Source organism: Nyctereutes procyonoides, unplaced genomic scaffold (assembly GCF_905146905.1).
Source record: "Nyctereutes procyonoides isolate TBG_1078 unplaced genomic scaffold, NYPRO_anot_genome, whole genome shotgun sequence".
Lineage (NCBI taxonomy): Eukaryota > Metazoa > Chordata > Mammalia > Carnivora > Canidae > Nyctereutes > Nyctereutes procyonoides.
In genome coordinates this window covers 6,196,206-6,221,770 of record NW_026575131.1, presented here as the reverse complement: position 1 = coordinate 6,221,770, position 25,565 = coordinate 6,196,206, and the positions used below count along the sequence as shown (strand labels likewise).

Genomic DNA, 25,565 nt, shown 5'->3' with positions numbered 1-25,565 from the left:
CCATGAGCCTCAGTTTTCAATAATTCCTACCTCTTGAGACTAAATAAATGCGTAAAAATGCTTTGTACATTTAAAAATTTTAGACTATACAAGAGTTACTGATCATTTTATACTTTGTGGTATAAATAGCCCTATCCTGAATTCTTCCAATAGATACTTTGTGTCTCAACATTTACTTCATCTGTTCACTTGATCTATTTTTTATATTTATTATCCTACTATATAGTCTTTGCAGTTTAACCTGTTTTAAGTTTATTTCTAATTTTCTCCTTTATTTTGCATATTCCCAAGCCTTAGTCTCATTTATGTTTATGGACATGAATAGTATAAACTGTACCAGATTAGCCTAATCTAATGGATCACAGGTCCATCCAATTAATGGGCCCATCATACTACAAAACCGAGAATAATAGAAATTATTGTTAATTTTTTTTTCAAGGTAGCTAAATCCATTCCCTTGTAGTTTTAGATTGACATAAAGGGTTTGTTGTTAGGAATGTTGAGATGCTTTTTAGTCTCTATTAGTGTTTGGTATACTGTCCAAAGAATATATTAGGACTGGTACCTTCAAAACCAGTGTTGCTTTAGGTCATCTGTATGGGACTATGGCAGACTTAGTAACAACCCCAAAATACAATCATTTCAATAGCTAAGGCTATTAGGTCCCTTAATCATAAGATTAAGACTTCCCAGATGTTAAGAATTTACTGAATTGCGTTATTCAGTCCTTATTACTTCTAATGCTTTGGTTAACTTCATGCTTTGGGGGGCACCTGGGTGGCTCAGTTGGTTCAGCATCTGCTTTCAGCTCAGGTTATGATCTCAGAGTCCTGGGACCAAGCCACATGTCATGCTTCCTACTCAGCGGAGAGTCTGGTTCTCTCTCTGCCTCATGCTCTCTCTCTCTCTCTCTCTCAAATAATAAAATCTTTTTAAAAACTTTAAAAGAACTTTATAAATTTGGTATATAAATTTAAATTTGGCTTTGGTTAGTCATCAAACAAAGTTTATCTTACTGCCATCATTGAAATAAGCTCTTTTGATCATTTAAAAATATTTGTAATAGAGTCATTCTTTTCTCTGCTATTTCTGGAGTGTAATTCTTGTGTGGTTAATGTCTCTTACCTCTTGGAAGCCTTGAAATAAATATACTGACTATTATTGTTATTTATGTTGAAAGATATTAAAATGAGATTTGTAATCCAAATGGGCATTACTTACTTCACATCTGGTTGCTTGAAAAGTGGCCAGATACAACAATTCTTAATGCAAGACAGCCTAGGGCAAAACCTTTGCAATTCACACCCTCCTTTGCAAAACAACTGCCCTGTGTGAACTTTTCACATTAAGAAGAAAAGAAGAAAAGAAAAACAAAGAAAATTTGCTTCACCATACTTAATTTTAAATTTCCAATGAAAGTGTTCATAGGATTCCTACATTCAGTAGCAAACAACCATTAGAAGTGGAAGGCAATGTGCAATAAACAGTGGCAGCCTTGACCTAGTTTCAGGGCCAGGACCAAAGATAGGAAGCTTCTTTTCCTCTTTTACATCCCTCACTTTGCTGAATTTTTTTAAAAGTAAGCTCCATGCCCAATGTGAGGCTTGAATTCATGACCTCAAAATCAAGAGCCGCATGCTGTGCCCTCCACTCTGCTGAATTTTAAAGTGATTATATTCCTGGTTGCCTGTGATGGTCTCAGTTTATTATGCCTGTTCTTTGAGTGTCGTTTATAGTATTGCCCTCTTTCACTCTCAGAAGTGTCCCAGGTTAGATAATAAAGTATATGGTCATCTTATTTCGTCCCTCAGAGACATTAACCAGGAGGTAAGGGCTGGGAATGATGAGAACGTATTAAAGGGAAAATGATAATGTGGTTGGGACAGTCCTGGAACCAAAAGGCTACTGATCGGAATTCTCAATAAATAAGATGCAAGCTGAGCTGGAACCTGATTTGTGAATGCATTCTGAACATCATAAGATCCATCAGATTAATGCTGGCTCCTCATGGGGAGTGGGGAGAGGTAGAGGGCAAGAACCAGGTCAGGAGTTTGTGGTATCTTTTATGCAATACTAACGTTAAGCTTCCTGTCTGAGGTTTTCCATGTTGTGAGTCTCTCACCTCTTGATACTCTTTGAGGACTGCTGAAGCTGGTATCTAGTAGAAACACTTCACAGAATCATAAAAAAAAAAAAAAAGATGGAAGATAATAGTTCTTTAGAAAAATGGAAACATATTCTAGATAACCTTCCTCTTCTTTGAAAAGCTTAGCTGATGGTCTCTGCCATTTACCTTAATAATCTACTCAGAATCTTAATTTTATTAACTATAGAAAGACTTGCTTGTTTTTTTTCTTTTAAAGAGTCCTCCAGATTTGATGGCTGTTATTTTTTAATACTTAACTGTTACATAGTGTCTTTCTTTTATTTAAAATAACTTTTTAAATTCTAAGAATGGTAGCTACCATTGAAAAATACGCAGAAAAACATAAAGCAAAAAACAATCATTTATAATCCCGTCACCCAGAAATAGCTAACAAAAGCATAGCTCCTTTCAACCTTCTTATACATATATATTTTTTAATGAGTGTTTGATGGAGCTCTTAAATTATAACCATAAGGAAAATGGTTTTAGTGTTCTAGCAACAATAGGGAAATAATTTCTTACATTTGCATAGACTTTTAAAACGTGAAGTTTTTTGCCGATAGTAAAACATTTAATCCTCATAATATCTCTATAAGGCAGGAAAGATGTTACATTTTATATATGGGGAAATTAAAGCCCAGAAGTGCTCAATGACTTGCCCAAAGACATTCATAAACAGTAAAATCTTGATTAGAACCCTGTGCTCCTTCACGGTGCAAAACTCAAAGAATTAATTATACTAGAATTTTTCAGTACCAAAAAATGAATCCAGTCTAAAGAGCTAATTGTGAGAAACTAATTTTTTAGCTGGGAAAAGACTGTAAGGAAGAAGAGTGTTGTATTTGAATGATAGTCTTTAGGTTTATATAGGGGCAGTATCCAAAGAATAGTAACCATTTTTCTTAGAACCTCTTCTGAAAGTAAAACAGGGGGCTGAGTTTCCTGTGGACATTTAAATTTGGAGTAGAATACTTTCCTGAAGGCCTTTGAAAAGACAGTGTATTATCTGTTTGGAATTAACAATCAGTCAAATCTTGAACACCTAATGCTATACTAAAAAGAATAAATGAAGTAAAAGAGAAACCCTCTCATGATTTCAGAGGACTTGACAGTATATTTGAAGGAATAAAACAAATATATATGAAACAACCTAGGTCTAAATAATGTGGTATCGACTCTATGTAAATGAATTATTAGAGGCTAGAAATAATAGATACTCAAAGAGCATTTACTTTATGCTAATCAAGAAAATATCATTAAATGTTATAAATAAGATCAAGAAGCCAGAAACAAGTCCTAGTGGATGGCAGAAAATAAGAATATACACATTCATTCACACATTAATGCAACATCCACCATATGCCAGAGGTACATAGGAGTGACTAGATATATCGTTTTGAATAGAACTTAAGTTACATGTTGGGAAATAGTGAACAATAAGGTGGATGTGTGGGTGGATTATGGCAATATTATTAACATACGCAGAGGTTAGGTGTGATTCTAATTAGGGACAAGAGTTTAAATAGATGAGATCTAAACACGTATAATTCATTGAATAGAAGAGCTAAAGGGAAATGTTAGAAGTCCTGCCTTTCCTTATTTCTGCTTTAAGAATGGAGAATTACAACCAGAGCCATTGTGACTTGCCTGAGTTTATAAACAGAGTTAGTGGCAGCCCTGAAGTTAGGGCAGAATTGAGTCCTGGTCTTCCATTTTACAATTATTTATACCATTCTGCCTCTTGACTCTTGAATTTAGCTAAAATATCTTTTCTTCCTCCCCACACCAGCTGTGTGAATACCAGATCTTAGATCCTCAGTTAAAGGTTTGAATTATAATCATTATTCAGTCATTAGTAGAAAAATGTGGCTTAGAAAATGAATCTGTTTCATGTCTCAAACTCAGTGACTATCTTATTTATAAGATGACTAAAGGCTCAATGCGATTAAAATATACAACTTGGGATAAATGTTTTATAGCCATGGCAGTGAAGATTCTGTATTTCAGAGCTTAGCTCTATCACTAACTAGCTATATAATTTTGTATAGGTCCTGCCACTTCTTTTTTCCTTATCTATAAAATATGAGGGTTAGAAACACTTTCAAAGCCTGGTTCAGTTATTTTATATGGCTATGCCTTCTTATCATTTGAATAAAAGCACAGACTTCTTTTAAGGAAAAAAACAATTCTTAGGATTCTCAGCATTCAGATAATTTTTATTGTAATGTAACTTAAATATGTACAAAACTAGCTATAGCATTCACATTAATACTTCAAAATGGAAATGACTGCTGTAATGTGTTTTTGAGGTTCTGTGCCCTGTACAATTCAGTGCCATATATCTTTTTTCTTTTTTAAATTTTTAAAAATTCTTTGTTCAGTGCCATATATCTGATTAAATTTTCCCTCAGCTTTTCTCTTACTGAACTTTTCTGTGAAACAATCCTGACAGTGTTACTGGATCTCATTTGGTTTTCGCTTAACTTAAATGAATCATCTATGTGTTAAGTCTACCTGTGCCCTTGTGTCATGAATCTTGGACAACTAAAGTAATAGACTGGGCACCATATTTGAATTTATGAAATCATAAATACAAACTGCGAACCTGCATGTATTTGGTTACAAAATCATCCAGATAGCCAGATAACCTAAGATATAATTGTTTCCATTTTTATCATTAAAATGAAAGGAAAATTGAAAATGTAGAATTAAAAACTTTGTATCAAAAATTGGAAATAATTTAAATGTCCATCAACTATAAATGGATAGCCAAAATATGGGATACTCATATACAGCCTGACCTAGATTATTCATCAATAAAAAGGAATTTACTACCGTTACATACTATAACATGGATGAACCTCAAAACAATCTTAAATTTAAAAAGCCAGAGGGAAAATTGAACACCAATAAAAAATTAATTTATTAAAAAAAATAAAAAATAAATAAAAAAATAAAAAGCCAGAGGGACACCTGGCTGGCATAGCTAGTAGGGCATTTATTTGGCTCTTGACCTTAGGGTTGTGAGTTCAAGCTCTACATTGGGCATGGAGCCTACTTAATTTAAAAACGAAAAACAAAAATGAAAGACAGACACAAGACCATATATTGCATGATTATATTTATATGAAATGTCTAGGAAAAGCAAATCTGTAAAGACAGAAAAGTAGATTTGTGGTTGCATGGGATTGGGGTGGGAACTGGGATTGATTGTAAATCAGCATGGAAGATCTTACTGGGTGATGAAAATGTTCTAAAGCTGATTTATGATGATGGTTACAAAACTTGGTAAATTTGGGACGCCTGGGTGGCTCAGTGGTTGAGCATCTGCCTTGCCTCAGGATGTGATTCTGAGGTCCTGGGATCGAGTCCTGCATTGGGCTCCCCACAGGGAGCCTGTGTCACCTTCTGCCTATGTCTCTGCTGACCTCTCTGTGTCTCTCATGCATAAATAAAATCTTCAAAAAAAAAAAAAACTTGGTAAATTTACTAAATGTCATTTAATTGTACACTTAAATGAATTTTTATGATATATAAAATATACCTCAATAAAGTTGTTAAAGCTTTTTATAAAGTTTTTTTTTAACTAGGACTTCTAGAAATATATATCCATAGATATCCCTTCCCCATGATAAGGAGACCAGGTTGAGAAAAATACCATTATAGTGGAATCAAAAATATCAGAGGTCATGGATTCTATTCTAGCTTTGACTTTGGCATTAACTCTGTATTACCTTGGGCAAGGCCTCAGCAAGTCAGTTAATCTCTTTGTGCCTTGGTTTCCCCACCTGCAAATGAAGAAGGGGTTAGATTATATGTTCTCTAAGACCTCCTGAAGATACAACAACTTTATCTTCACATTTCTGTCATCCTCTCTCAGTCTCCTATTTATCATCCTCACCTCCCCTCCCTGTCACATGTTTTCACAGCTCCTTTAAGCAGCTGGCATATTGCTTGTCTCATTAACTCTTGGTCACTAAAACTTCCTGACCTTACTGCATAGGTCTTTCGAGTACACAGTTCCCAGAATGTTTATCTGAAAGTTCCATACTAGACTGAATGCCGCATCATTCATTAATCTCCCAGAGGCTGTATTCTCATCCTCTGTAACTCTTATGGATGCTCTTCCATAGATAATAATACACTTCCCCTTCAGGCAGTACATGAAAGAAACAATGGACGATACAATGGAATCATCCTATAAAATTACACAGAATGAGAATCTGACCCATTGTTTTCTCCAGCTGCCTAAGGAAGAAGTTGTACTCTTTGGATCCCCATAAAGATATTGGCTTGTCCACCTCCTCAGATTCCCAAGTAACAATTAAGCAATCTGGCCTTCTTCCCACTTTCTTTTCAATGTGTAGGATCCTTGTCAACTTGCCCAGAATGACTTTAGGCATTTTGAGCTGTTCATCTGTGCAATAGATAAATAAAAACATAATTAGAAGGAGGACTGACTTAAGACTCAATTTTATTTTTATTTCTATTGAGAGCGTGTGTGCCCATTTCAGAACTGAAAAAGTTACTTCTTGTCTGTCTTCTTCCTTTTGTGTTCAGTAAGATGGTTCTGAATGTTTCAAATGAAAAGTTTCTTCAAATGAGGCTTATGTTTATAAGTATAGAAACATAGCATCTTACTGCCTAGAGCTGAGTATATCTGAAGAAAAGCAACCTTGGGTATAAGGAACAAAACTTGGTGTTTGGAATGTGATTTAATTAGTCCATAAACCTGTCAGGAATCATGAACTGTCTTCCTAAAACTCTGCTGATACACAATATAATTTTGGAAGAATGAGTTAAGTTTGTATTCTACTTATCCCCTATAATTTAGGAATAAGCATTTGATAAAAACTGCAAGTCCCTGTTAAAAAAAATTGTTAGGTAAAACTGTAGCATTAGTTATTTTATTAGGGGTTGATAAGTGGTTCTGTATTGCCATAAAAAAAAAAAGCGAAGCAGGGGATGAGTATCTTGGTTGTAACTCTCAGGACCAAAAGAATAATAGAGAAAATTGAAGTTGAAATATAATTCTTTAGAAATGATTGAAAAAAGAGAAACTTAGATATATAAATATCTTATGATATGAACATTCAGTGAATGGAAGAAATGGATATACTCCAAACAAGAAAGTTTGGTGTTGATACCTACCATTTTAATGACAGAGAACAGATTAGTTATTTATTCTTCCTTTGTAGTGGGAACTATGTTTCAGGGTATCCACATAGTTGTATTTCCCAAAGGAAAGCTCTACCTCATCAAAAAAAGTGACATTTTTCATTTCATAAACTCAAAGTATTGATTCAGAAGAAGATTATTAAATGTGTTAAAATCTGTAAACGAGCGATTGGTGAAACTGAACATCCTCATATGCCAAAGCCACAGCACACAAGTTGCTTTCTAGATGCAAGGAGAAAAAAGTAACCTTACAATCTGACTATCATTAGTAGTCGATCTTAGCATCATCAGTGGTCAGTCACGTGCTGTGTCTCTGATGTGATCGAATGGGAAGTCTGGAACATCACCTGTGTTACATTCGAGTAAAAACTGTTTAACTGGAATTTGTAGATCTTTAAATATGACACCCAGTTTATAAGTAACACAGGCTAGAGAAGAAAGGTAAACCATATCACAGGAAAGCAACCAGATGAATCCAGGGGGGTGAAACATTCTATGTGATACCTGACCTGATCTCTTCAGTTAGTCAGTAGCCTTAAAATTAAGGAGAGGCTTTTAAACTGATTTAAGGGACAAATAACCAGATGCATTTCATTATCCTGGATTAGATTCAAGTTTGGAGCAAACCAGCTATAAAGGAACATTTTGGGTCAACTGGGGAAGTTTGAATATGGACTGGATATTATTTGTAATGAAATTTAAATGGAAAAATAGAAAGATGAAGATTATTGACTTGAAGAAGCAGGTTACTACTGCTAAGTATCATATCTCATTTTTTTAAAAAATTGTAAATACTGCATGTATGTACTTAAGTGTGTGATATATATATATATATACATATATATATATATATAATTTTTTTAGGTTCATACATATGCTCAAAAAAAGAACCAAACACAGTTCAATATCAATCATCTGTAAGTGGTAGGAATAAAATGGGTTAGTTTTTAAATTTTCAACAATGAAAGTAGACTGGTTCTGTAATAATAAAAGGTTATTAAACAACAACAACATGCAGAAAAGCAACAGTGGGGGATCCCTGGGCGGCTCAGCAGTTTGGCGCCTGCCTTTGGCTCAGGGCGCGATCCTGGCATCCCGGGATCGAGTCCCATGTCGGGCTCCTGGCATGGAGCCTGCTTCTCCCTCCTCCCGTGTCTCTGCCTCTCTCTTTCTCTCTATATCTATCATGAATGAATGAATGAATGAATGAATGAATGAATGAATAAATAAATAAGTAAATAAATAAGTAAATCTTTAAAAAAAAAGAAAAGCAAGAGTGTACTTTGTCTTTTAAGGAAAATAAATATGTTTCCTTTGAGGAAAGAAGGTACAAAAACTAGAAAACATTTTCTTATCTTTCAGAAACATCTGGTAATAGTTTGTGGCTGTAAAGCTTTGCCTATTTGTCTTTACTCAATGTGGCATAAAGAGTCAGACCTGGCTTTGAATTCAAATTCTGTCAATCACAAGCATTTTTACTTTTGGCAAGTTACCTTATTTCTCTAAACCTCTCTTTTCTAATCTAAAAGAATAGTTGTGAGAACTAAAGACAATTGAAATAAATCAGTGCCTGGAATGGAATAGGCTCCCAAAATTATAATATTATGAATTCTTATCAAAAATTTAAATCTTACATGACAACTTGATTAATGAAGTAATAAAAAGCAGTTATCAACTGGCATTGCTGTTGCTTTTATTTAGTTTTTTTAAATGAAGTTTTCATTTTGGGATAATTTTAGATTTATAAAGAAGTTGCAGATATATTCCAGAAAGTTCTCATATAACCTTCACCCAATTTCTCCTATTGTTAACATTTTATATTACCTGCTATTGCTTTTTAAATGTGTTCTATGAACAAAAATATGTTTCATGAAGAAATGATATACAAGTGGAGTATGGAATCTTCAAAAACAAGTAGGAATTACAAGTTCACTTAGTAGAAATAGACCACTGGGTTCCTAATAGTGTTTTCAGAGTTGATAGAAAAGAAAGTATAAAAAAAAAGAAAGAAAGTATAACTTTATGCCCCAAATCCATTACCAGGTTCCACATTGTAGCCCTATTCAGTACTTGCTATTGTTTTCTTATTTTGCTTTGAATAACCTCCCAGTGGCATTGTGAAATTCAAGTGAGGTTAAAAATAACCATACAGCTACAACGTATTTTTTTTTAAATTAGAGTACTGTTACCTCAGAGTGAAAGTTTTTACATAGTAATATCATTATTTTCATAAGAACGAAGAACTCTATCAGTAGAAAAGACAGCTGTTTTACCAGAAGAATTCCAGAATGCTAGGATGACTCTTGAAGAGTGTATGAATGAGGCAAAAGGACATTTGTCAGCAAAATGAATTCCCGAATTGATTGCTTAAATATTACTGTATTTTATTTACCAAGTTGCCATTGAATACTTTGTAGAAAGCAAAGTCTCTAAACTCTGTGATGAACTATGGCCTTCTCATTGGTGATTCATGCACATTAAGTGAATCGTATCATAGTACAAATGCTTTCATCCTGATAGACTTCTAACAAAATTATTAGCATTGAGGATAATGGATCGGACAAATTATTTGAACATTTTATTGCGTCATTTTTATGACAGAGCATACATAGTTTGGAGCTTTGGACTGGGAATGAAGAAAGGTGATTTCTTCTGCTCCTAATTATCTGGTAATACCTTGGGCAAATCATTTGATTTTTCTGGAACTCATTTTATGTGAAAAATTAAGAGTTTGAGTGTATTAATCTCTTTGGTATTAAGTTTTTATGAGTCTGTGATCTCAATATCCATATATTTCCTTTGGTATAGTTGCAAAATTGGTAAATTGTTTTATGCAAACTAAATTTGTATATAGCATTGTGGCTCTGAGCTTGCTTTAGGATGTTTGTGGAATTCTAGTGTGGTTCACCAGTGAGAAGATATGTTACCTAGAGAATCTCCATATAACTGATCTGAAAAATTAATTGTTAAAATCTGAACAGGGGAAAAAGATACTTTTTAGAGGCTTAGGACTTTACATAACATAAATACAGGTCAATTGATAATACAACCCATGGTATTTTGTTATGCTAGAAACTACATTACTGGAGAACTTCAGATATTATAGGCAAAGACAAGTTGACATACTTTAGGTGGGATGTTTTGGTTCAAAGGTACAGTAATTTGAAAAGTGTTTAATTGATCCCTAGAGAGTGGTTAGACAGGTTAGGCTCTTTTTCAGGTATTACTGGCAAGTTAACTTTTGAAAGGGGAAAAGAAAAAGAATTTTTTTTTTTTTAATTTTTATTTATTTATGATAGTCACACAGAGAGAGAGAGAGAGGCAGAGACACAGGCAGAGGGAGAAGCAGGCTCCATGCACCGGGAGCCCGACGTGGGATTCGATCCGGGGTCTCCAGGATCGCGCCCTGGGCCAAAGGCAGGCGCCAAACCGCTGCGCCACCCAGGGATCCCGAAAAGGAATTTTTTCATTGGTTTTCCCTTGAAATCAAAATGACATATTAGTTTAAAATATTAATTCTATATAGAAAATGTTACTTTTTTGAAAATCTGAACCAAATTAGAGTTTTTGATTAAAGAAGAATGGACTTCACCTTTAAAAAAATAGTAATAGCATAGATGTTCTCAAGAGCAGCCTTCCTTTGTTTCTTTCCATGGGAGGATCCGGCTTGCTGTGATGGTCACAGTGGAATTTACATCTTAGGATACAGGATTATTTGTTCCTCTCTTAGGCATGTGTCCCGTTGGAACATCATTGATTCCATGTTGTGTGTCTGTGGCTGTGAAGAAACCCTGGATTGATACAACCACAGCTAGAAAATTAAGTTCTGAGCCCACTTTAATTGGTAGGAAAAGGCACCTATTCTGGGTAGGGGGAGCAGTGAGCTTAGATAGTCAGTCATTCTGCTTGTTTGCAATTATCTGGTGTCTTCTGGAGTATGACAGGGATATGTCTTGTTGGAACAAGAAGAAAACCAATGTTTTTGTCAGTTCATTGGTCTCTAACTCTTCCTTGAATGATCCGTGTGAGACAGATGTGCAGGCAGCTGTTCTTTCAAATTCTCAACATAAACAGAAACAATAAACATGTGTTTTATGCCAACTAGGGACACTGTGCTAGGCTCTAGAAATATGAACAGGTGTTAGATCTTGTTCTTCCAAGAAGTACCCAACCTTTGGGGCCAGCGTAAGTATTCATAGCACTCGAAGCATTAAATGAAGCAGCTTTTAAAATGGGGTTATAGCAAAAGAAAAAAAAATACCGTATACACTTTTATTTTTATTTTTTCCGTGTACACTTTTATACCAATACTAGCACAGCTTATACTACATAAAAGAAAAAGCAATTAAAGCAGTTTTAAAGATTCAATTTTACTCTAGAGAATAAAATCCAAATTTAACCCTACAGCTTCCAAGAATAACACAACACAAAAAATATTTAAGATTCTATTTTATGAGGATATTGGATATAAATTGTTCTCAACACTGAATAATGCTTTAAACAACCTTATCCATATATAATACCATGTTTTCATTAACCATGGATTTTTAGACATTCTCTTGTTACTAAATCATGCACAGTTGTTATTATGTCCAGTTCATATTATGTCCAGTTCATAAAATGTCCATGTCCGGTTGCCTTCTCCTAAGTGTACTAAAATTTTGGGAGTTTTCTGTCTAATATTCAGATTCTCTTGGCTTAAGACAGGAATCATAAATAATACTGGAGACCAAATACTGATACATAGCCTTCTCAAATACCAAACTACATTTTTTTTTCAAGTGTCATAAACAAGGACAGAATTAAGTCAGTCTTTCGGCCTTCTCACTATACAACCATTCCTAATTGTCATCATTCTTCCTCTTGCTGTTCATGTCTACTCTACCTACCATCCCATGCATACCCCTGTATCTCCAGAGTCGAAGAGGAGATGACCTCCCAACCTCTGTATCACACAAAACACTGTATCCCTCAGTAGGAGAGGTTGAGTTAGCTTTTGTGCAAGTGCATAACGAAGGTGGTCTTCTACCATTGCTCCTCACTTTGCTGAATTAGCAAGGACTAGCCTTCAAAGGGGGTTCTTGGTGGGGTGGAAGGCCATAGACTTCTTTGTAGAGGTACCCTTCAGATGCGAAGCACTGAAATGCAGTTGGTGTGTAAAACATCTAGACATGGTCTACAGCTCCAACATCTTACATTACAGCCCCATTTACCAGCATGCTCTTTTATGCATCTCATTACAATACTCTTTAGATTTTGGTATTATGAAGAGTAGGACACTGGGGAATCGTTAAGGCCTTGAAGATAGAAATACTCACATGCATGTCAAAACTCTCATAATTTTCTGGTGATCATATACTGTCTAGTGATAGGAATGACTATATTTAAGCATATATATCATTTCTGATGTCAGTGTGTGCTAATTGACCTTCAAAGTTAAGTGAGCTAAAGATCACTCTTTTAGGTATATTTGGATAGTTTTGATAAATAAATATGAACTTACTGAGGATAAGAACTTAGGATTATTAATGAATTTTATCTCCTATACCTAGAACAATATCTGGACTCAGGAGGTATACTCCTGAGGTACAAATACTCAGGAGGTATTTGATAAATATTTGAGGAAAACATGGATAGAGTAAGTCTTTTCAGTATCTCAGAGCAAAGCAGATTCCTACTTAGATACAAATGAGATTGGCTCAGTTTATTTTTGTCCATATGAACAAGTTATTTCTCAAATGACCTGGTGCTACAGTATGATACAAAATATTAAAATATAGTTACTGGGGTGCCTGGGTGGCTCAGTCAATTAAGCATCAGACTCTTGGTTTTGGCTCAAGTCCTGATCTCAGGGTCATAGGATTGAACTCCCCCCCCCCCGTACTCCCCCCAAGCCACACAGCAGGGAATCTGCTTGAGATTCTCTTCCTCTGCCCCTCCCCCTACCCCCCCCACACACTCTTTCTCTCTCAAATAAATCTTAAAAAGTTAATAAATGTTGTTATTAACATTAAAAATATGATTCAAAATCCACATTGTGTTTTGTTAGTAACTTGGGATGTTTTCTATATTGCTTGATATCCTGTCAAGAGTTTAAATAACATTTACTTACCCTGCAATCCACATGTTGATAAAACTTGTTGATAAAAATTGTAATTTTTGCTTATTGACTATTTCTGAAATCCACATGATAAGAACACATCCATCTTGTTCATCAAACCAGCACCTAACTCAAGGCCGGCCAATATATTCTGATTTTTTGCCAATAAATATTTGTTGAACAAATAAATGAGTGAAATACAGTGAACAAGACAGGTTGTCACTCTCAAATAATACAGTCCAAGGGGAGAAGGGAGGACAGAATGTGGTATGTGCTGTAAGACTAGATGCCATTAGATTCAGATGTTAGGGAATAATTAGCTCTTAAAAATAATGTTATATTTGAATATTTAAAGCACAGTGTGAGAACTGTTAGGAGGTTGGAAGGTATAGCTACAACAGTAGATAGACAAGTTGAATGGTGTCTGAGTGGGGAGGAAAAAGAGAATAGAAGTAACGGTAGATGAGGAATCCAGAAATTAGTCCCTTTGATAATAGTTGGAAAGAATGAATCTGTGTATTGTCCAAATAGTAAAAGATACCACTGTACAACTGGAGGACGAGGTTAAAGCCATTGGCCTCAGAAACTAAACTGAGATCCCCAGATAGAATTTTGTGGTATGAATGAGCTACATCATCATTGAAGAAATGTAGGAATGAGAGAAAAAAAAAAGTCATTGAGAAACTCCCCACACCAACTACATATCCACGAGTATTGAAAAATAAATAACACAGTTATTGACTGATACTCCTTGAAGGAGTTAACATACTTTCCTCTTAACAGCCTATACTCTCTCCCTGCGGTGACTGATTTATTAAAAGAGGTAATTTAGACACTTTTTTAAAAAGATTTTATTTATTTATTCATCAGAGATACACAGAGAGAGGCAGAGACACAGGCAGAGGGAGAAGCAGGCTCCATGCAGGGAGCCCGACATGGGACTCGATCCCAGGATAACGCCTTGAGCTGAGGGTAGACGCTCAACCACTGAGCCACCCAGGCGCCCCAGTAATTCAGACACTTCTAAGAGTAGAAGTTGATGAAGACCAATAATAAGCTGGCCTGGGAATTAGATAGCTAAAAACCTGGATTCTAGTTCCAGCACTGTCACTACCTACCTATTTAACCTGAAGAATTTACTGTCATTTGGGGCCTTATTTTCTCATCTTATTAACAGAGTGTTAGATTTTTATCAAGAGTTTCACTTTAGAGATGCCTGGGTGGCTGTGGTTGAATGTCTGCCTTTGACTCAGGTCATGATCCCAGCGTCCTGGGATCAAGTCACTCATCAGGATCCCCACAGGGAGCCTGCTTCTCCCTCTGCCTGTGTCTCTGCCTCTCTCTGTGTGTCTCTCATGAATAAATAAATAAAATCTTTTTTTTAAAAGAGTTTCACTCTAAGATGATATCCTTCTGCCTGTTTTATCCTTTTTATAACTCTGGCATAATTTTAAAATTTTAATAAACTTTTTTTTTTAATTGGAGAGACATTGGGATCTGAGTACAAGATTGGAGAGAGGATAGGGAATCGAGTGAGAAACTGCCATTTCCTAAGAAGAAAACTAAAATTTGCTTTCCAAACTCAAGCACATCTTAGGACATCGAGGAAGAGTATCTGTAGCAGAATGGGGTTTAAATTTTTGTTCTGTTTTACTAACAAGAAGGAAATTATCCTTGACTTCTACAATTGATTTTTATCTATCGTATATTGAACCAAAAATGTTGGACTAGTCACACTTTTAAATATTATTATTGTGTCTGTAATACAAGGAAATTTCTCAGCATTGAGAGGGAAGGAGAAACTCCTTTATTGACAATTCAAGCTGAATAACCTAGTTCTACACACCTATAATTACCTCAGTCATTTGGACTGTCAAGGAGCTTGCTTTAACTTGAACTACCTTAGTAAAAGTTTCTTGGTTTTCAAAGGTTTTTAAGCAATATCAATGCCCAGTTCTCCACTTTATTCTGTGCTGTTGAGACCCTGTGAGCATTTTCCCCACCAGGCTGTTGCTGTGTGATTAACAGGGAAACTTTTGCTAGTTCCCCTGCAGAATGACCTGTTAGCTACTCAATGTAGATTAAATAGATAGACTTATTCCACTTGGAGAATACTGGGTTAAGTCGAAGGGAATTATTGCCATCTGGTATATCACCCTAAGTGGGGGCATCTTTATTACATCCACAAGTCACTGCAATTCTATCAGGCCACTTATGTGACAAGTGGGGACCTGCTTCCATGCTGAAGTTTGGCACGGCTTGTGTTTCTCCTTGCCAAAAAGGGCAAAGGACTTGAGCAAGAAGCCAGCTTTCTCCTGATTACAAAACTGACCACAGTTCCTCGCCAACCTATCAGTGTGAGTCAATTTTTTTTTTTTTTGGCTAATACATTATTCTTCTCAGAGAGAACTCCACTTTTTTTCATTATGACATGGCATTTATCATTTAAACATCTGCTATGTTCAGACATGGGTACAGCAATACTGCCTTTGCCTAGTGATGGATAAACTTAATAATCAAGTGACTAAAAAAGCAAACCCTGATACACGACATCTAAACTATATTTCTCAACTACTTAATTTTATAGAATTTGTTAGTATCATTTTGGCCTTTCTAAAGTTGACAAATGCCTCAGAAAATAACATTTCAGCAGCATGCTGATGCCAAACTTTAAAATACAAGTACATGTTTGAATTAAATAGTTTTCTTCAGATAATAACAGTTTAGAGATTCAACCAGGGATGGGCAGCTAGAAAAAAATGTTGTTGAAGTAAGTTTATCTGGTACTTCATAACCCAGAGATGTAAAGTTTAAGAAACAATTGAAAATTGAACAATCTCTTTGCTCCGATAGCTCTAAATACTGTACAACTCACACCCCTCACAAGACACAGAACATGTGGGTCACTGGCGAGACAGTGTGGCAATGTTTTCCTTGTAATGTACCAAGTCTTGCCAAAGCAGTGAGCAACATCATGACACAACATTTGTCACAGCTGGCTCTCTAACAGGACAGTACCAGCCAATTCAGGCCTAGTCCTTTGTGGATTTATTCCCACCTCTCCCAAATATTTGGAAACTGATGTCTTAACTCATTGGTTGTGTTCACAAGTTCTACTACTGCAAGTCTTTTTCTCTTAATGGATTGGTCTTTTGCAAGAAATAGACAAAATATCAGTGTGAATTACAGAAAATCCCTCTTCCATGCTGTTATGGGTGAAACTCTGGGAGATTCTCTCATTGACCCAGAAAGCGACTCCTTTGCTGATACACTGTCTGCAAGCACTTCACAAGGTAAAGTCAATTCCAGATACGGCTCTTGGGTTACTTTGGGCATTTATAGAATGGTAAAATTGCTCTTGTCGTTTGTTTTCCAAGTTACATTCTAGTATGAGATGTGTCTAGGCCACTATTTTAATGTCTACTTTGCTGTGTTTGTGTTCACTTCTAAGCATCAGAGCTTTGAAAAAGAAACCTGAACTAATCCATATTTATCTCTATGCATAGCTCCCATTTCCTGAATTTTAAGCATTAAAGGTATGTTTATATTTTTAAAGATCCTATTCATTTTTATTTTCTAGTTTTATATATTTTCCTTTTTAAAAAATAATTTATTTATTCATGAGAGACACAGAGAGAGAGGCAGAGACACAGGCAGAGGGAGAAGCAGGCTCCCTGTGGGGAGCCTGATGTGGGACTTGATCCCAGGACTCCGGGATCATGCCCTGAGAGAAAGGCAGATGTTCAATTGCTGAGCCACCCAGGTGTCCCTATATATTTTCCTAAATATACTTAAGGTCTTTTTAGAATACCTGGGGTGGGGGGAGTGTCCCTTTTCCCGTTTTATAGTCTTATGGTACATATCTCTCAGGCGGCTTTTATCCCTCCCACAGCATTTTTATTCCTCTTAAAGCTCTCTCAACATGTTTTTGTTCTACTTTGAATCTAGATATTTGTACATGTTATCTTTCCAGAGAAGTGTACACTGAGTGTAAAACCAGCTTATAATCTTCTTTAGATTTCTTAGGATACCTAGCATGGTGCCTAATGCATTATAGAATAGATTGTGGGGCCTCGGAGAATGTCTATTCCAAGCATTTCATTTTACACACAAAGAAAATAACATCCCTAAATGCCTATTGCATACTAAGTAAATGATTACCTATTACTTGCACTCAAATATATAAGATTCAAGCAGATACCTCATTTTTCGAAATTCCTTCCTTGACCATTGCAAAATATAAGTTCTTCATTTCTACAGCTCCTTCTACTGGAGTTTCTTAGCACAGCTTCTTCTGTTTTGTACTGTTTCATATTTATTTCTGTATTTCTAGTTATTTTTTCTCATAGATACTATGTAAAAATAGATTGTGTTAACTAGTGTGATTTGTGTTTTATAAAATAAGTGCTGAAGTGTTACAGTTAAGTCACTTCATTGTTGAAATGAATGGCTTTACATTTCAATGTGTTAGTTTTTCTGGAAGCCTGAAGTTTGAACAAACTAATCACTTGTTTTTTGCTTAAACACTTGGCTGTTTAAAAATTAAGAAAAAGTATTTCCTGAAATACTATTTCATTCTCTTAGGGTGATTTGATTCAATGTATATATCTGTCACCTGAGCCTCTTAAATATGAGTTTGGTTTCATTATATTATATAAAAATATGTCATTCTTTGTTTCTAAAAGCCATAGAAATTATTGCTATCTTTCTCCAGTTATTAATTTAGCCTGCTGATATCAGGACAGATGTGAAATAGTCCTTGAGTCAAAATTTGGTAATTTTGTCTGTTTGCAAAAAATGTGTTCAGAATGTAGTGCAATAAATATTTTAGGTTAACTGAGGAAAAATACTGTTTATGGTAAGAGATAGTTATGTGATTCCAGTTAGTTTTCATTCTGTACTGATCTCTATATATTTATGTCTTGGATTTGCCCAGGGCCTAATTGTTTTGAGTCTCAAATCCCCTCCAAAAGAATAACTCAGTACTTTTCTTCTTAATTAGTACAGAACAAAATTAATAGCAATTAAGAAATGACATATTGTGCCAATTATTTAACTTTGGTTTATATGGTCTCTGATTACTTCTTATTCATGTTGTTTTTCTGTTGAAAATGTTATTCCTAAAGGCCAAACACCTATGATTGTTAACTTCAATTGCATTTAGACATATAGGGGGGCCTGAGTGGCTCATTCAGTTAAGTGTCTGTCTTTGGCTCAGGTCATGGTCCCAGGGTCCTGGGATGGAGCCCCACCTCGGGTTTCCTGCTCAGTGGGGAGCCTGCTTCTTCCTCTCCCTCTGCTGCTCCCCCTGCTTGTTCTCTCTCTCTGTCAAATAAATAAATAAAATCTTTAAAAAAAGAAATTATACATAATCATCATTTGCTCTTTGAGCCCATCAGAGATGAAACACTGTAGAGTTTAGGTATTTGGCTTTAATACAATAATTAATTTAGGTGCTCCTTCTTCTTTACTATAGACAAGGTGGGATTGGGGGTTGTTGCAAGTAGCTCGGTGCTACTTTGAAGTAAAAGTGGCTTGTTGAGTGTGAATGATCCAGATGTCCAAGCCATATTGGTCATATTCATGAGATTCAAAAATTTATGTAGCCACTATGCCCAAAGAGGACTTCTGTGCTTTTTCCTGGGCTCCATTATCACAGTGACCTCCTGCCTTTATCTTATTCCCCTATTTTCATCATGAGCTTCTCAAGTAACCCGAAGTAACCCCATTCTGGCTCTGAAACCATTTCCACTAGTAAAAATTGGCAAGACTGAAGGGAAGCTTCCACAAACTGAAGCTGAATATGCCTCCTGCTTTTAGTGCCAGACTTAGTCCTGTGTGAATTCTATAATTTTAAAGTGTTGCACCAGAGCATTGAAAGATGATGACATGCTTGTCCTTTGGAGCTGATTGAGCAATGGAAATATGCCTTGGAGACATGATAAATGCTGCAATAGACAATCCTTTGAAACAAGCGCCTCTCCAGAGATAGGAGTGAGTGAGTGATTGCCCGCCATTTTTATTGAGGGATACTTAAACTGTGTCTCTGTAACTCCAGGCAACTATATATTTGGAAGCATTTAAATAATTGACCAAAGTTTTCATCTTTCTAGAGGTTTTAAGGGACCCGTGTAGTATCAAGGAATGTAACTTAACAGTCTTGTTTTGGCCATGTACGTTCCACGTAAATCTGAATAAGTCATTTATCCTCTCTTCCCTCTGTTTCCACATATAATAACAGATATACAGGGTTATTGCAAGGATTAAATGACACAATATTTGCGAAAGCACATCTGAAGTCCTATATAGACTGTATTGTTTTGATCTTCTAATATTAATTACTTATGGATGGAAAAGAAGACATATACTGTCCTAAATTGGAAACATTTTAAAGAGAATATATGGCAGGAAAGGTGCAGAATTCTTTGTGCATCAAAATAAGTGGCACTTTTTGAGTGAGATGGGGCTTCTGCATATGCTCCTATGAATGTTTTGATGAGGAAATAATCATATTTGGAGAAAGTATCTTTCTGTCTGATTTTTTGAAAGATTTTATTTATTTATTCATGAGAGACACAGAGAGAGGCAGAGACACAAGTAGAGGGAGAAGCAGGCTCCATGCAGGGAGCCTGATGCAGAACTTGATCCCAGAACTCAATCCTGGCACTTGATCCCGGGACTCGATCCTGGAACTCCAGGATCACTCCCTGAGCTGAAGGCAGATGCTTAACCGCTCAGCCACGCTGAGCCCAGGCGTCCCCTTGTCTGTTTTTTTCTTAATGGGGGAATTACCTCCCCTTTTGTTAAACATTTGTTTCAAAAAAGATTGAATTTCCAAAAGTTGAAATCATTCTTTGGCCCTAAATGAAAGCAACAATTACATGGTTTCTTCTCTAAGACATTGAAAAACTATCTTAGATTATAATATTCTTTATGATGAAGATTTTGGTCATTGACACAGCTCTGAATTTCATAGTCTCACATTAATAATAATTCTGGACTTTTTTCTAGGATTTTACTCTTGTCCATATTAATATTTTTCTTTAGCATGGCTCTATTTTATCATTTATTTCTCTGATTTAACTGTTCATATCTCTTTTATGATCAGCAGGACTTAGTAGATTTGGTAGAGTTCTAGACTCTGAGAATTTCCCATGTTTCCCAAAACTGTCATTTCTCTTGTGCTTCCCCCCAAATTATGAATTTTAGGAAACACTAAAAACAAATATCACGTATATTAGATGCTTATAAGAAAAAACAGTATTAATTTTTTTTTTTAAATTTTCCCCTGGCATCCCTAAGGAATACAACTTGTCTTAAGAGCTGACAGCAGCTAGCCATTTAAACTATTCATCGGGGCGCCTGGGTGGCTCAGCAGTTGAGCATCTGCCTTCAGCTCAGGCCATGATCCTGGAGTTCCAGGATTGAGTCCCTCATCAGACTCCCTGCATGGAGCCTGCTTCTCCCTCTGCCTGTGTCTCTGCCTCTCTCTCTCTCTCTCTCTCTCTCTCTCTCTGTCTCTCATGAATAAATAAATAAAATCTTTTGAAAAAATAAGTGAAAACTGTCCATCACAGTGTCAAACATGGAACATCAGATGGAAACTACTTTTGTGGCTCTGTCAGAGTTTGTCATAGGTCACTATCTTTGTCAACATGCTCACCTATAGCTTGAATAAGGTAACCCTTAGGAAACTCTAAAATCATCATAGCTCCTTATAAAGTACATGTTCTTTGCACCAGAGGAAATCTTAGCAGAGTCAGTTTCTTCATTGTGTTAGGTCAACAGAACTGACATGGGTTCTGTTATTTTAGCTTCATTTGGACACCCTTCAATTAGGTGTAAAAAAGTTTTCCAGTAAATGCCTCATATCCATCTACTAGTGTGGAATATTTGCAAAAATATATGTGATAGTGAATCAGACTCAATTAAATGGAACTAAGTTTCTGTAAACCTCTACTAGATTACTCTTTTTTTGTAGATACCGTTTGAACCTGTAACTAATTTAGAGACACAGGAATTACATATGCAGCTGATAGCAGCTGCTATCCAACCCCAGTAACCTCAGAATTAAGATCGTGTGGCTATTGGAGTACACAGTTTTTTAGACCCATGTAATTTTTATCAGGTAAGAGATTTGCCAACCCAAGATTGAAGTTCCCACAAGTGGTGAATGGTTTGCATTATAAAGTAAATTTAAAACAGTCAACTGTTAATTATCTACATGTGTATCATCCTTTATTACCTCATGCTGGGATTCCTGTACAGCCTTTTAGCTGACTTTCTAAGTGAGGAACTTTCAGCCATCCAGTGTAATCTTCGAGATAAGTGGTCCTCAAAGCCTATCAGCCTTCTAATATGTGAAGTAGTGCACCATACTGAACACTGTGATGTCTAAACACCTCTGCCTAGCTTTCAAAGCTCTGTATAATCTGTTTCCACTTTGTGTATTTTATTTCTCTCCACACTCCAGTGATTAGTCTGCCTTGCTTTACTTGGACTAATCACATTGTCCCAAGAATAAGCCAGACTCACTCTTGCCTCCAAGCCTACTACATCCTGGAATGCCTTTCCTAATTCTTCAACCTTTTCAAATCCTCCCTATCCTATCCTTCAAGGTCAGGTTCAAGTAACCTCTGTGCCATGAAACCTCCTCTTAATACATTACTATTAATTGCTACTCTACACTGAAGATATGTTCAGAATATATCTCCTCTCCCCATTCCACTGCCAGCACTCTAATCCAAGCCATTATCTCTTGCCTGCATTGCTATCCCACTCTGACGGGTTGTCCTGCCTCTACCCTCACCTCCCAACTGCTTAGTCTCAGCCCATGATGCAGAGGGATTATGTTAAAATGTAAGTCAGATCCGTCACTCAGTTTACAACCCAACTGCAACTCCTCACTTCACTTAGGATAAAAGCCCAGTATGCCCCAGACCCCCACCCGACCCTGGTCAACCTGTCTGTCCTTTCCTCAATCAGCTCCAGCCACATTGGCCTCCTCGCTGTTCTTTCCACATTCCAGGCATGCTCCTGCCTTAGTGCATTTGCTCTCGTTCTTGTTCCTTCCTTGAGCCCTCATCCTCTGACATCTTCTCATCAGCTCTTTCTAATCTTGGCTAAGATCTCACTTGTAGTAAGGACTGCCTCTACCCCTCTGTTGTTGAATTATCTGCCCTCCTCACTGCCCTTTGCCTCCCCCTGCTTCATATTCTTTTTTCTAAAGTATTCATCATCCTTTAACGTACTGTATCATTTACTCATTTATTGTATTTATTGTTTATTGTCCACTTTCTCACACTAGCATATGAACCCCATAAAGACATAGGGGGCTTTGTCTAGTTTGGTCACTGACTGGTATGTCCCAAATGCCTAGGACATGTTTGGTAAACGACCAGGATCATTAATACTTGTTAAAATGAAAAAATAAAATCCTCTCTTTTGTATTGGTCTATATCACACTATTTAGCCCTTACTTAGAGACTGTCTGATGGTATTTTCTGTTTTATATATTCCCCTAATTCAAATTACATAGTAATTGAGGATAAGACCGTGTTTTATTCTCTTCTTTATTCCACAAGTATCTAACATATAATAGGTATGTAATAAACTCTTATTGTTGACTTATTAATACCAAGCTGATCTGCTGCTGTACCTTGCCAGCTCCTGAAGTGAGGCACTAGAATATGTTAGATAAGGAAAAACAAAAGTTTAGTGTACATGCTAACATATTATTGTAAAACCCATGCTGATATAAACAAACCACTTGCCAGGATGAGCACTGGGTGTTATTCTATATGTTGGCAAATTGAACACCAATAAAAAATAAATTTATTAAAAAAAAGAAATATATTCAAACTCCACCCCCCCCCCAAAAAATAAAGGAAACTAACAACCTTGGAAATAAAACCCAACATTATATATGCTAAAACCAGGTACAAATATATTTTGAATTACTTGTTAAGCAGTTATTTGCATCATATCCCTCCATTGATTTGAATTATCATTAGTTGAATATTATTTGAATGTTAATTTGAATATCACAGTTCGTGAGTTATTCAAATGCCTGACTTCTTTTGCAAGTCTGCCTACCTTTTCATACTTCCAGTATTCATTTGAACTTTTAGGAGACTTATTTTCTAGCAGTGCTAAGAAAAGCAACTTATTTGATTAAGTAACCAGTATCCAATCATGATATTGGACTTAGCACAGTGCCTGGTGTGTAATATGTGTCCAAAAAACATTAGTTTTGTCTTCTCACCCCTAAAATGGAAGTTACAACTTTGGGATAATGCAGATTTTCATTATCCATGCTATCAAAAGTTTTCCATTACTATAGTTAATTAAGTCTTTTACTTACTTCTTACTTGCTTACAATCGTTTCCTTAGCTTTTTTTCTCCAGAATATTTAGATATTATCTGATAGATACATATTATTAATCGCAGTTGCAGAAAAAAGAAACCCAGGTTCAGTTTCTTGTTTTGGCAAAGTGCCAGTAGCAAAACTCAGGAGCAGAACAGCAGTTCTAATATTCTTCACAGGTTCTAGACACATGAACCCCATGGCTCACCTAACTTCTTTGTTCTTTGTTTTTGTTTTTTTCACCTTCTTTGAATTAAGTCACTTCTTTTGGAAAAAGTAAAACATTCATTATTCTTATTTTTTTTAATTATTCTTATTTTTTTGGCTTTGCATTACCAGATGAATATTTTTAATGTAAGATTGTTGGATATGACATTACTGTTGTCTTACACTTCCTAAAACTCTGATTTTAGTTTATTTTTGATTTTAGACCTATTATATAGACTGGGAAAGTTTGCTTAATTGTCTAAAATAAGAGCCAAATGTGTCAGTTTGATATAAGTGTGGTCAGATTTACATAGAAATCTCTGCCATTTACAAAGAAATCTCTTTGGCACTGATATAACCACATCTCTAGCCAGTTACAAGATAGAAATAGTTGACCCAAACAGTTGACCTAGTTGACTAAGAAATCAGTCCAATTTGCAAGCATATGTCCTAACACAAAATTTAATCATTTTGATATCATAGTCATTTAGGCCTAATCAAACTCAGAAAATATAAGATACATGCTGGATAGTAGAAACAAATATCTTTTCCTTGGAATATATTTATCAATAATAATCCAAATCCGGGATCCCTGGGTGGCGCAGCGGTTTAGCACCTGCCTTTGGCCCAGGGCGCGATCCTGGAGACCCGGGATCGAATCCCACATCGGGCTCCCGGTGCATGGAGCCTGCTTCTCCCTCTGCCTATGTCTCTGCCTCTCTCTCTTTCTCTGTGTGACTATCATAAATAAATAAAAATTAAATAATAATAATAATCCAAATCCTAATCATCCCACAGGGTTCTCAGAATTCAAAACCCATCTCTACTATGAAGTTATCCTGGATTATTTCAGAACATGTTGTCTTTTTCTACTACATTTCTAGAGCACTTAATGTCTCTATCACTAGTTTGGTTTCTATGCTGCTCTATAAACGTCTTTCACCTTGGTAAGCTTCTCAAGGTCAATAACTGCATTATATAATGTATTTCTTGTGAAGCCTGAAAAATACCTTGCACATAGTATTAGGTAATTGGTTATCTTGATTTGAGATGGTTTGAGTTTTATATTACTGATTGAGCATGTACTGATATTAAGATACTGAGAAAGGAAAAGAAAAGTAAAACAAGGAGGGGCTTTGGAAGAGGAAAGCTATAGTAAAATATGATAACTCTTTTAAGAAAAAAAAGTTTATGAAATAGATTGTTGATACAAAGAGGAGTTAAATAATTACCATAGATTTGGTAGCTTGGATTTAAGCCACTGACTTTATTTCATTTAAATAGAATTTAAATTTAATAGAATAGAATTTAAATATTTAAATTTAAATAGAATGTTTCCAGAGACAACTCAACTGATCCAAACATGTTAACTTTGCAAACATAGGATTCCTGATGTAAGCATTAGTATTTGGGAAAAGATTTCCTGCATTAAAAAAAAAAAAATACAGAATTGTAAAGATTGTAGATTGTACAATCTGCTTTGCAGATTGTAAAGCAGAATATGCCTTACATATAAGCCAGGCAGATATAAAGCAAAAACATAACTTTCAATACTCCTTAGGATAAAA

General features: G+C 35.7%; 1 protein-coding gene across 7 annotated transcripts in view; it reads left to right on the top strand.

Annotated features, from left to right (window-relative positions):
- Window positions 1-25,565, top strand: part of PPARG (peroxisome proliferator activated receptor gamma) — a 131,288-nt gene that overhangs the window by 41,330 nt on the left and 64,393 nt on the right. The window contains exon 1 of one of the 7 annotated variants that reach the window (XM_055343630.1): window positions 16,515-16,717. The exons of the other annotated variants lie outside the window; for them this stretch is intronic. Coding sequence (XP_055199605.1) covers window positions 16,564-16,717 — 154 coding nt within the window. The 5' untranslated portion in view covers window positions 16,515-16,563. Of the gene's footprint in view, window positions 1-16,514; window positions 16,718-25,565 lie in introns of those variants that run through there. 7 annotated transcript variants of the gene reach the window in all.